Source organism: Synchiropus splendidus, chromosome 2, assembly GCF_027744825.2.
Source record: "Synchiropus splendidus isolate RoL2022-P1 chromosome 2, RoL_Sspl_1.0, whole genome shotgun sequence".
NCBI lineage: Eukaryota > Metazoa > Chordata > Actinopteri > Syngnathiformes > Callionymidae > Synchiropus > Synchiropus splendidus.
Genome location: NC_071335.1, coordinates 8,528,440 through 8,541,341, shown reverse-complemented (window position 1 = coordinate 8,541,341; position 12,902 = coordinate 8,528,440). Strand labels below are relative to the sequence as shown.

At 45.0% G+C, this 12,902-nt stretch overlaps 1 protein-coding gene across 3 annotated transcripts; it reads left to right on the top strand.

Annotated features, from left to right (window-relative positions):
• Positions 1–3,032: 3,032 nt before the first annotated feature.
• On the top strand, positions 3,033–12,840 carry LOC128754917 (ETS-related transcription factor Elf-2-like). 3 transcript variants are annotated; one of them, XM_053857910.1, is made up of 10 exons: positions 3,033–3,302; positions 3,658–3,737; positions 5,546–5,767; positions 9,306–9,419; positions 9,592–9,810; positions 9,902–9,985; positions 10,051–10,246; positions 10,325–10,720; positions 10,799–10,967; positions 11,580–12,839. In XM_053857910.1, the coding sequence occupies exons 4-10, from the start codon at positions 9,380–9,382 to the stop codon at positions 12,165–12,167; spliced, it is 1,692 nt and encodes a 563-aa protein (XP_053713885.1). In that variant the 5' UTR covers positions 3,033–3,302; positions 3,658–3,737; positions 5,546–5,767; positions 9,306–9,379; the 3' UTR covers positions 12,168–12,839. The 3 variants fall into 3 exon arrangements, with proteins under 3 accessions (XP_053713885.1, XP_053713884.1, XP_053713883.1); XM_053857909.1 differs by lacking the exons at positions 3,033–3,302; positions 3,658–3,737; positions 5,546–5,767 and adding an exon at positions 6,021–7,388 and having other exon boundaries at positions 10,054–10,246; positions 11,580–12,840; XM_053857908.1 differs by lacking the exons at positions 3,033–3,302; positions 3,658–3,737; positions 5,546–5,767 and adding an exon at positions 6,022–7,388.
• The last annotated feature ends 62 nt before the right edge of the window (positions 12,841–12,902 follow it).

Below are 12,902 nucleotides of genomic sequence, written 5' to 3'. Positions count from 1 at the left end.
GGTTTATAATGAATCAGGGACCCACACTCAAATGTGTGAAGGAAAATTAGGGGGTTCCGAAATGCTGTGTGCCATGTGGATCTCATGCATTCTCTGCAAAAGATGCACAGGCTGCACATCCGCACAGTCAAGGAAGCAAAACATGGACCTTCTCTTAATGACTGAACCAATGTTTCATCTAAAAATGCATCCAGTATACTTTGTCAGTTAACCATTGCTTAGTCCTCTTCAGGTTTGCGGGGAGTGCTGGAGCCTATTCCTGTGGGCGAGAGGCAACAGATCACCAATCCATTCACACACACACACCTTTAAGAGTGTCCAATGAACCTACAGAGCATGTCTTTGGGCTGTGGGAGGGAACCCGGAGAAAACCCACAAACACACGGGGAGAACATGCAAACTCCATGCAAACACCGGTCCGACCCAGGAATCAAACCCGCAAGCTCCTTGCTGCTTGCTTGTTGTATCTGAACCCTCTTTTCGACATATTGATGCAGACTGAAAGGATGATGGAACGACATTGTGGTGACAGTCAAACTGTGTCTATCAGCAAGATCGATCAGAAAGACAAGGCTTGAAAAACAACATGTATATATACGTAACAAAGTCAACAATCACCGTCCAGCATACTGGCCGAGTCCAGTCCGCTTTCTCCCCCTGTCTGGCAGGTCGGAGGCCACAAATTGCTTCCATATGGTCAAACTGTCAAAGGACCAGGGGAAAGGTAACTGGTTGACCTGGAGTTCAGTTTTTTTAGGAGTAGAAGTCTTTACCAAATTAAATGCCATAACACCAAAAAAAACAACAACTAACATCGAAGAGTGAAATGTAATGAATGGGGACGCCAAGTTCCCAACTGCTTGGTGGACATGAGAAGAGTGAGTGAGGCAACAACCTTGTAGCCTCTGATCTGACCTTCGATAAAAATTAGCGAAACTAGAAAACAAATGGAGCTGCTTACCACACGTGGAAACTGACGACTGAGCTATTGCCACGATCATCGAACAATCGGATTGGAGCAGATCTTGGCCTAGAATAAAAAAAAGTGACTTCCTCACCTTAGCAAAAATGTGATTTTCTAAAACATGCAGGTGGACTTGACGGACGTCTGTCTGCTGTGTTCATTGCTAGACCTAAAAATAATCAAGATGTCGCCCTTCTTTATGCGCACCAGATGATAAGCATTATGCAGGTCTAACTTGGTGAAGATGGTAGCCTTGTCCAAAGGCTCAAATGAAGGATTGACAAGTGGAAGGGGATGACGGTTCTTAACTATAATAGCATGAATGAATAACAGAACGTGCTCCATCCAGAGATGGCGAGCTTGGCCCAGACAAACTGTGGAAGTCCGAGAACAACTGGTGAGGAGGGTGAGGAACTCACTGGAACCCGATGAGCTCACAGTGATAACCAGAAGCTGCGAGACACTGTGTCACACTGGCTAGTGAGCAAATACTTTATGCTGCTGGCACGCCCTGTCATCTGATGACACAAGAGGGCGCTATTTTACCACTGACTCCCCAACACCACATGTTCAGTACAAGTGGAATGTCACACACAGTCTGATACACTAGGGGTGGCTTGGGTGTGACCTACCCGAGTCTCAGTCACCACCTTTGGTCTACTAGGCCATGTTTGGTAGAGATGTCCAGCAAGACCACAGTTAAAGGCAGAGGCCACTACAGAGTCTAAGGCTATGTTCCTCAGGAGTCAGCCGAGTTCTGCTTAGTTGCTTAGTTACTTGGTGTCTTGGTGTAGGTTGTCTGTTCTAATGGCTAAACTATTTTGCTCCACTAGAATAGAAGGCTCATTCCAAGAAGAAAGTTGATCTGTAATATCGCCACGTGATCCTCGAACAAATACTGATTTGAGGGCAGGTTCATTCCAACCACTTTCAGCGGCTGAAATCCTGGAGTTAGCTGAATATATCCCAACTGAGCTCAGATGTTGCTGAAGTTCCGTCAATTTCTGTGAAGATTTGGAAGGTTGGTTGGTTGAACAAAAAGGCGAAACCAAATACACAATGTATCACAAGCATCTTAAGAAGCCAGCATTATTTTCTTCAATAGTGTCCGGGATATTTGACTGAAAGAGTCCAACTGTCTTCCTGTCTGGGGATATGAAGCATATGGAGACACTTGCGGTGCATTATTAGATGTGATTTTATTCGAGGTGATCTTTCCAACATTTATTGCCTCCGGAAATGTGTTGAAACTAGGGGCAGCAGCTGACGTTTCATTACAATAGCACTGAATTATTAATATATGTATTAATATAAATAAATGTGAATATTAGTAATACACATATTCTGTCTAATAATAGCATAGTGTCTATCGCCAACTGTGCAGATGTCAGTTTGCAACAGCTTGCTTACCCCATGCTACAAACTGGTACACATTCCAGTACACATTCCATAATTGTGATGTTCGTCCCAACCTTCCTGTCCACCTCCCTCGGACCCAGGTGAGTCAGAATTCGGTGTATTTCTCCTCATACTCACGCAATGGAGCCAAGCCATGACTCTTTCGACTTGAGATTGTAGACCCCTCACAAGCCGCTCGCGGTTATCGCATTGGTGATTTCATTTTGTTCTCTCTGTCTTCTGGGCAAATATTAAATAACCACAATAGTCTTTATTATTATTATTAAATAATTATATTCTTTAATTATAATAATATTCTCCCAATCAGCTGCTGTATTAAATGGAAGCATTCCAAATTCTTTTTTGGCGTTTTTCCGCTTGAAAATATATCCTAGGTGAAACTTAAATTATGCAATTATTGTAAATACACATCTCACCAAAATAGACTGCCGCTGTAAAATGACGTACAGACCAATCGAGAATTGCAATAATCGCAGACGATTCCACGTGTTGCTCTCCTGGTCCATGGTTCGTGTGACTGACTGCGAGTGCACAGTCATAAGAATGGACACAAGCAGCCCCAGTGACGGAACAAAGGCTGTGTTATTGAAAGACCATGTGACTCAGTGTGTGCGCGCGCGTGCACCCGTTCGATGTCTGTCATGTGACCAGGGCAGGGTTTTGAGCTAAGTGCTGAGTCGTTTTGAAAGGTTCTTTCCACTCAAGAAGCTGAGCTCCAGCCGAAGAATCGATGTCTTGTCGCTAATCTTTGGGGACTCTACATTCGGTCCGATGTATTTGACATTTTCTCTCACATCTTCTTCTGATCGTGAGTCGGTCGGACGGCCGGACAGCGTGACTCTGCGGTTCCTCCGGCCTTTGCGTGTCCCGAAGTGCCTCACTACGCTCCTCTGTGACGAGCTCGACCGCCCTGCTTCAGGTAACAAGGGAAGAGAACTGCATCAACTGCTGGCTTTGACAGTGACACATGGTGCGCGCTGACGTTCCACTTTCGATGTGGAGAATCATTAGGCCTTTTTGTCATGAAACCTTTCAACTGTCCACACTTGTGTCCTGAGAACGTGGTCTCCTGAGCAGTTTAGAAGACAAAAGTGACCCGGCTGCCAAGTGTCTGTGGTCCTTTAACACTTAGCTGAACCAACACTTGCTGCAGGTCCAGCTTGAAAGACTCGTCTGTGTTTTCTCTGGAGCCTGACGCGTGTGTAACGTCATCGCCTCAAACTCGACTGAGATGACTGTACATTGATCCACCTACACATCGTGTGTCTGCCCAGGGTCTGGAACACACCGTCAGGAGACTGCGGGCCCTGATCTGTGGAGCACGATACACTGCAAAACGACAACTGAAACTAAGGTGAGAAGTCGCTCCAATTGTGATGTCACTTTCTCCTGCACTGCTGTTCCTCGCTTCCTCATTCACCTGAGATGAAGCCGCTTGCGATGGAAGCGCTTCTCTGCCAAGTTTCGCCGTCACCGTTGTATTTGTCTATTCAGCCTGGCATGGCAGATGTGTGCACGTACTTGCCCGTTTACTATCGTTGGTTTTGTTCGGTTGTTTCCAAAGAACGAACGTCATGATCTAAAATCATGTGTCTGAATAAGACCGCGTGGTGCGCTACACAGCAGGATCCTAATATCCTGTTCAGTCCTATGGCAACGTTTGCTATGTTCCAGAGTTGAGTTTGAACCCGGACATAAGGTTTTTAGCAGAAGTGAATTACTCTCCTCACCCTTTTGACAATATGTTATGGTCGGCAACACTTATATGAGAAATGAATTTCGAGTTCAATCTCCTTTCTTTGGTGGACATTTTGCTTCTGGCACATGCCATATACTTTATTATTACCATTATTATGTCGACTGTTACATCTGCAAAGTATTCTTTTGTACACTCCGCTGTTATTCAGGGTTTTCTGGTCAGGGACGAAGCGTTAGACATTTCATACAGTGTACTGTTTGTCCGTGTCCGATGCCCAACTGAACCGCGCATTTGGAATTACAGTACTGACCTCTGCTGGTCGTTTGACGCTCATCAGTCCCACGGTTGAATGAACGGTACTTCCTGAGAGTGTAACCGGTTTATTTGCAGTCTGGTGTTGCGTGTTTCATCTGAAACTCACTGGTGAAAATGTGTGTGCTGTCTCACCTGGCCCTTTGAGGATGGCCCGCCCTGCTCTAACATGTCAGCAGGAGAGATGGATTGAGCAGACCATTCTTTTCACATGTTGGTTGCCATATTTGAATCTGTTTGGTTGCCCATGTGTCTTACACCGACATTATGTACAAAATAAATTGGAATGGAATGTTCACATTTTATTACACTGAAGTGATTAAGATGTGAATGTTATTTAGTGAATATAAAGAAGCATTTGTGAATGAAACAATGTGCAAATATAGATATATTTTTCATCTAAATTGAGCTTTCTCAAAAACGCTGGCAGACCTGAGGGTCAAACCCCAGGCTCGTCTGCGACTGCAGTGGCAGTAACCTGGCAGTCACATATCACCTGGAAGAAGGCTCTGCTTTGTCTTTGGCCTCTGCTGTAACAGTAACAACCTCAAACACTCCAACCAAGACACTGTAACTGTCACTGGCTAGATGAAGAAACTGAGGGTGAAGGGCAAGTCAAGCATGGGTCCAGACCTAAAGCCTCTGTGAGCACCCATGGGACATCCTGAAATAGAAGGTAGAGTAGCACAAGGTCTGTAATGTCCACCAGCACTGTCCTCACATATGTCATTGTGGAAGACGATTCCAGTGGCCACCTTGAAGATCTTGAGATCTTCATGGCTCAAGTGAGACCAACCTGTGACCGAAAAAGTGGATCAGATCAGCCCTTGAGCATCAGGCTTTACTTCTGCAACTGGGATCAAGCCACCCAAAGTCCCAACCTTCTGAAAAGTTGCTGCTTGATATCAGACTTCTGTGTTCTCTTGCATTCCTCTGGTGGAAGTGGCAAATTGTTTCTGTCACAATGAGGCCAGAGGGACATGATCTGGTGGGTCTACGACATCTAGCAGGTCCGTCTTTTTAACACCAGCACACACACATGCCAGCAGAGACGCACACACAAAGCACTTCCATTTGCAAACCCTGTGAGAAACATGTGCCTGCATATAAACATGCATACATACATCAGAATCTTTCTCTCACTTTAACAGGCATCTGCACTCTCAGAGGAGCTGTGGTTGACCTGGAGCTGATGGCAGAAGGCAAGTCAATTGAAGAGGAGATGGAGGACGAAACCAGCACCATAGAGGAAATGCCTGATGCCAGACGACCAATGAACAGAGGTGCACAGCCTGATCGCTGGTGTGTGATGGCCCGATGGACATGATGCAAGATTTGGCCGGAGAGCAAGAGTCAGAGACTGAGAGTGACAGGTAAGAGCTCAAGTCTTCCATATGTCAGGTTCTGATTGTCAGAACAACGTGACCAAAAACTCAAAGAAACTGAAAACCTAAGTTGGTTTTCAAAACATAATTTTAAACATAGTTTTAAATCCTATGATCATCTCTGTCACATGCTGCATGCAGAGGGGGCAGGACAAAGAAGGACCGACCGATAGGAAAAAGACTAGAGGACACTCTTAAAACAATTGGTTGTCCAACTTTTGAACACTTTTGATGTCTATGATAAATGTTGGGTTAGATTTTAAACTCTCACAATCTTAAAACGACTGCAACTTGCGTTCAAGTCACATTCGTCACAGCTGCTTTAATAAATGAGTACAGTTGTGATTATGTACATTTTCTATTTGTGAAAACGTTTTTGATGAGGACAGGCACCACCCTTGTCTAGAATTCAGTTGTGCTTTAATATATGTGTATGTAGGGTTGTTAAATAAATTCAAATATATAATTTCATGTCATCACACTGGCGATGAGTTAGCTCCCAATTCATAGCAAGTTAATTGCACATTTTGTGTCTGTTCTAAATGTAACTTTATGGAAGATGTTCTCAACATTAGAGTAGCCAACAATGCTTTCTTCATGCAAGCATTTGTTTACTGCAACAACCCAACATAACAGATGCAAATTCTTTAGAATAACCTCAGACACACTGAGGTTAAAATGGTCATTGTAAGCATTAATTGTTACTTTTGTGTTGATTTAAGTTACATGTAGAACAGATGCAAAATGTGTAAATTTGTGATTAATTGAACTCTATTGACAGTCCTTTTTTTATATTTCATTTAAGTTACAGACAAGTCCGTTTTGTGTCGGTTGGGGGCGCTCCAACACTTTGTTTTATTAATTTATTTATACTTGCGCATTACACTTTTTTTTCTAAACATCGCTAACGTTGGACCACAATCATTCTTTCTATAATGTGTTCACCTTCTGCACTATCAGTCATGAATGTTTCCATCTCCGCTGAGGAGAAGCAGGAGGAGTGACGCTATGTTTCACGTGTTGCTATGGTGTACCGTGCGGTCCATTGAGAGCTTTTCATGTCCTTAAGCACGAGCTGTTTGGACAGACTTTGTCTGACGTTTGATTGAAGTAACATCCGTTATGTTGCAGCTCAGCGTTGGACAGTCTGCGCCTACATATATAATTTCACCTGCATTATGTTCTTTGGAAAATGTCATAGAAAAAAGTGTAAGCACAAAATGATTGTCATCAAGCAACAAAACAATGAAGATCTGTCTGACAAAATCGACAGAACTTTTATTTTTTAAGGATAGCGTTGATAAGAGAGTGGTGTTTTTTTGTATCCGTTATTGCAGCGTATTTGCAACTTTATTTGACGCAGTAATGACGTCAGATGCAGGGAGGGCGGGCGAAGGAAGGATTTCCGGTGTTTTCGGCGGATGGATACACTTTGGCAGCAGCTGCGCGTCTTCCTGAATTGACTTTCCTATTAGCGGCGGAGTGATTTTAGCTCACAGCTCCTGGCTGAATTCAGTCCTCCGTCAATGTGATTGTGCAGCAAGGGGAAACATGGCGACTCCACAGCATGCGGGACACCAAAACCAGCTCGACCTCCTCATCAAAGCAGGTAGACTTGGAATGTGTTTGTGAGCGTTGCAACTCGGGGATGCCATGATACTGCACTGCGTTATGGGCCATTAGCGCCGTCTACCCTTCCGCGTTTGGAGCGGAGTGCTGAAGAAATGGAGGGCAATCAGGAAGTGATCATATACACGGGTTGATCACAGCACTGCGTGCGTTATTTCAACTTCAGGGTGTCTGGCTTGACTTAACGTATACCCTTTTGCGTGCATGCGTATTGTCTTGCATGTTCGTTCGTTTATTACAATATCGATGAGACGGAGAATAACGGAATGCTGGTATCTGCTGTGCAACCAGGAAGTGAGAGGATGTTGTCTTTGCCACGCTGTCTGTGGAAGGACATGTGGCTCCGTGTTCAACGTAAACAGATGAAATTAAGAGATGCTAAACGCTGAATACATCCATTCCAGTCTTGTATGTCCCTTACCGTCTACTTGGGTTGTCGCGGTTTTTGCGTTTGTTCATTAGGTGCTGTATATTTAACGTTCATGTATTCCGCCCTTCTGAGTCTCCGGCTGTTCCAGAAATAAAATGTACATAATATTTGGTAAACCTCTGCATCTAGTACTTCTAATTTGGCTTTATTGTGTTTGTTTGAATGAACTCTGTGTAGCAGTTGTGTGGATGCCATTTGTCACCGGGTCTCCTTCAGTGACAGTTTTAGTAGAACTACTTTCTGGTTATTCATTTCACTTGTTGGTTGATTCGAGACTATTCCGCATCAATGTTGCGGACGCATTTCGCGGTGTTTTAAAAGCATTGTTTATGTATCGAGGTGTGTTTTTAATTAGATTGACATTCCGCTACTTCAATCCGATTGGTGTGGCTGCTATATTCGTGTTCGCCATCCAATCAGACGTGTACTGGGGCGGTCTATTGTGGAATGAAGTAGCCAATGGCAGACGCAGCGTGCTTTGAGTGACAGGGAAATTTGTGTCCGTCTTTGAAGAGAAGTGGAGGGAAAGACGAGGTTTGTAAACACGGAAGTCACCGGAGACCGCACTACTTTTTAGTCGGGTTCGCTTTCATTGTTTTTTCAACTACTTCTGTTTACATCTGTCTCCATATCGTTCGTAGATCAATAATAAATGTCAGCTCAATGTCGCCATCTGTATAAAATATCCAATTCTGTCCATTTACTCGACTGTTTTCGCGCTGTTCAGTGCTGTCTGAATCCGTCCGGTCTGGGAGTGGAATGGATTTGTGTCTTGCAGCGTTTGTGCATGGTGTCAAGGGCAGACTAACAGCCTGTAGGGTCGAGGCTGTGATTGGGAGAAACATGTTCCTGTTTGTGAGAAGGGCTGATTGAGTGGGACCTTCTAAAGATAGAGCATTGCCTCAGTTGAATATCCATACATGGCCTCTCCAGTCTGTAACAGGATCCCGTGCTTCCAACCAGTGATTGACAATGCTAACAGGTGGAGTTGGAGCCGTCTCGATGTCTAGGGTCAGAATCAGGAATTTACTCTCTACCTACCTTCTTCACTTGTTTGTGAGGGGAAAAAATATAAGCTGATAGAGTGGAAAAATAAGAATGTCCTCCCTTCCGCACCCTCAAACACACGGGTTGGAAATGACAAGTCCAGTGTCACAGAGCCAAGTTTACCAGCTGTTTGAAACAAATCACTGTGTGCTATTTGCCTTCTGGCAGCACAACAATAGGGCATTAAAGATACAGTTGGTTGTCCTATAAGGAAAAAGTATACCACCTTTCATAACAAACAGATAATTCAAGTGAGTTTTAGTGTTCAAGTCCTCGTTGGAAAAGCTGTTTAGCTTATTCCGGGGGCCAGAAACCCTGTGCTCTTCAATCCAAATGTCTAACACCCATAATAGCGTAGCACTTCTCGTGTAAGTGGCGTGTATTGCTAACCATGTTGATGGCTTGTCATTTGTGTTCTAGTGGAGGCTTCAGTGCGAGGCACTGCCCTCCACTGCTCCGATAAGACCATCGAGGCTGCGGAAGCTCTGCTCCACATGGACTCTCCTTCCAGCATCAGAGGGGACAACAGTCCAGGTAAGAGACTTTTCAAACATTGACTTGTGCCAAACGTTCATAGTGCCTGCTGTAAACTAAGTATACACCGTAGTCATCTTGGCTTCTGATCATGGTGATGAATGATAGTCATCCTCTTGTAAACTGTTACACCGCTTCAGTCCTGACACCCAAACTCATCTTTGCTTTCTAGACTCTTTCACTCAGACATGCATGGCTGCTCCAGAATTCCTCCATGCCGCCATGAGGCCTGACATGGTCACAGAGACTGAAGTGGAGATCTCCGCAGACTGCTGCGAAGATGAAGATCTTGATAATGATGATTATGAGGAGGAGGAGGAGGAAGATGAGGAGGAAGAAATGGTCGGCATGACAGACAAGCCAGAACCAGAGCCTAGAAGAAAAAAGAGAGGTTTAGCAGACGTTTCTTTTCTACTCTCCTGATAAGGCTTAGTAAGTCAGAGAAATGCAACATTTGACTGTAAACCCTTTTTGTTTTATAGCCGGAAGAAAGCCCAAACCCCCTCAGGCAACGTTTTCCAATGCCACAGACCTTGGCATCAAGAAGAAACCAAAAGAAGGGAAAGGTATGTTTCATGTTCTCACACAACCTGCTCATGTAGTAGTGCACTCACAGCAGCTCCTTCTCCAGCAGGCAGCACAACCTACCTGTGGGAGTTCTTACTGGACCTGCTGCAGGACAAGAACACGTGTCCAAAGTACATCAAGTGGACTCAAAGAGAAAAGGGCATTTTCAAACTGGTGGACTCCAAGGCCGTGTCCAAGCTGTGGGGCAAACACAAAAACAAGCCGGATATGAACTACGAGACCATGGGAAGAGCACTACGGTGAGTGTGGAAGAAGGAAGAGACTGGAGGTGCCAGTGCATGCTGGCGTTGAATGAACCCTTTTCAATCTCTTTGTAGGTACTACTACCAGCGGGGCATTCTGGCTAAGGTGGAGGGTCAGCGACTGGTCTATCAGTTCAAAGCCATGCCAAAAAACCTCATCATCATCGATGACGACAATGCAGCGGACGATCTGATTGGCTCAGATATACCAGCGTCCTATGATCGTGTTTCTTCCCCGGACATCCTGTTGCAGGCGAACGACCACTCCTCCAAGAAACCCAACATCCTCCGCAGAGCCAACTCCAATAACATGGCCCAGGTGCCTGTTGTGATGGACAGTAAGTTGCTGTCAGTTGGTGGTGGGGTGACTACAGTAACAGCGGGGGTCCCAAGAGTCGTCACTGTGTCTGCCGCGACAGAAAGAGCTCCGCAGACTCAAGCAACCGTAGTACCCAACAGCACGGCGCCCAGGTGAGGCTGCAACTGAACCTAAGTGAGATTTTGTTGTCTTACAAATGTGCATCTTACTGATCCTGCTCTCTCCAACAGGACGGTGCGGGTCGCTATGCAAGTCCCTGTTGTCATGACGACATCAATGGGTCAAGAGATCTCCACTGTTGCCGTTCAGCAACCGACAACAACAACGGGAGCAGCCAGGCACACGACTTTTGTCACCAGCAGCGCCCCTGATGGTGGAGGCTCCAACAACCAATCCAAGGTGTGTGTGTGAGAGTTTGTATCCCTCTGGGTTATTCTGTGTTTATTTTCATGAACTCTTTGTGATCAATTCGATTTGGGGGGTTAAAATCACTCGCTTCGGTTTGACGAATGATTTACGATGTTGTGATGGTCGATGATTTTGCTCGGACAGTTTGAATCAAGTCGCTCACCAACATGCTGAAATGTGAGTGGACTGTGAAATACATCAAAATCCGCAAACATGAATGTGTGGATATGTCATGTATAGTGATGAATGCTAATATAGTATGATTAATAGCGTGTGTAATTTCAAATAAATGTGTGAATTACTGTGATCACTAAAAAGATGTGACCCACAAGCATGTTACAAAAAACAGAAAAAAAAGTATTGTTTAATTTGGGTGGCAATTCTAGAGCAGCCGTTTGTTGGCAGAAAGAAATGCCTGACATCCTGATTCACGCCAGGTACCCAGACTACAACTGGATCTCAGGCGCACTGGAGAACATTCGGCGTTGCTCTGTAATGCAATGGGGTGGATCCAACCGTGCTCGTGTACTCTTTTAAACTTCATCACTCGACTCGGTCTGACACTGAAAGGGCACCTTCAGTGATGTGTTTTTATATTTTCAGGTTGTGTTCCAAACCCTCCCCACAGTGGTTCCTGCCACAGCCAAGAATGGGGAGAAGATCACAGTTCAGCTGGCAAAGATTATCTCCATCCCAGCCCATCAGCTAGCTCAGCTTCAGGCCGGTCCACCCAAGACCAGCGGCCTGTCTCAGTCCAGCATCAGTCTCATCGGAGGTCAAATGGCGGTGCGTGCTCTCGCACCTGTCAGCATGTCGCCAGGGTCACAGGTCATGAGGCTGACTGTGCCACCTCAGAACCAACAACAGACTCTGGTCATGGCACAGCCTGGTAGTGTTGGTGGCAAAGCGACTGTTGTCTCCGTGTCGGCCGCTAATCAAACGTTGGTGGCGCCACCACAGGTCATCAGTGGCATCATCAGTGGCTCTGAGGTTGTGTTGGGTCAGGAGAGGAGAGGAGTGGCTGCAGAAAAGCTGAAGACTGCAGGTGGCCAGGTTCAGGCTGTGACTGTCCCCATGTCGATTCCAGCCCAACATGACCAGGGGAACCCCAAAGCCGTGGCAGTTGATACTGAGGTAGTGATAAAACTAGAAACACCTGAAATAATGAAGGGTGAGGACCCAGAATGTTGAGTTTCAGACTCCTGTTGCAAGCTTGGCAGTGTCTTAGCAGCTTTTGCTGCACGGAACTTGAATCTGGTCTGCTGTCCTCAGGCCCACCAGGGTGCGCCGCAAATCACGAACAAAGGCTCACACTACAAGTAAGACCTAGAACTGACTACCAAACCACAGATGGCCCCGGAAACTAGAGTTTCGAATAGATTAACACTACGGATGAGGCAAAGAAGTTTAGCAAACTGTTTTCAAAAACCAGCAGATTTTATACTGTATTCACTGTGCAAATCCGTGTGTATGTGTGTTGTATGTATGTGTGGGTGTGTGTGTAATATATATGTATATGAACTATACAGTTTCAGTTCCCCCCCATTAAACTGGTGTGTGCGTCTGTTTTACCAACACAGTATTCTCTATCTGTCATTATTCATTTTTTATGTTTTCTGTATTTTAGGAGCTCTTCCATTTTCAGGTCTCATTTGATGAGTACTGTAAACCAGACCACTGTGTGACCCAGACAGTTTTCGATGGGCCGTCCCATTACATTTCGTTGTTACTATTGTTTTCAAATGAGAAAAGATGGAAGTTTGTGTTCAGACTGAACTGTTTGTACATTCAACATTTGAAGTATATTCTATTTTGCTGTACTCTTGTTTCAAAGTGTATAAAGTAGATTTTACTGGAATATAAAGACTTTTGGATCATTTGCATACACCTGTGGTTCACTCAACCTGCTCCTTAACCATGAACAAA

What these genes read in the sequence shown, in the direction of transcription:
- LOC128754917 (XM_053857908.1), top strand. Translation starts at nt 7,331, where the DNA reads ATGGCGACTCCACAGCATGCGGGACACCAAAACCAGCTCGACCTCCTC. An exon ending in GCCTAGAAGAAAAAAGAGAG is followed by an intron (nt 9,811 to 9,901) that starts GTTTAGCAGACG and finishes TTTGTTTTATAG; the next exon opens with CCGGAAGAAAGCCCAAACCC. An exon ending in GCTCCAACAACCAATCCAAG is followed by an intron (nt 10,968 to 11,579) that starts GTGTGTGTGTGA and finishes TTATATTTTCAG; the next exon opens with GTTGTGTTCCAAACCCTCCC.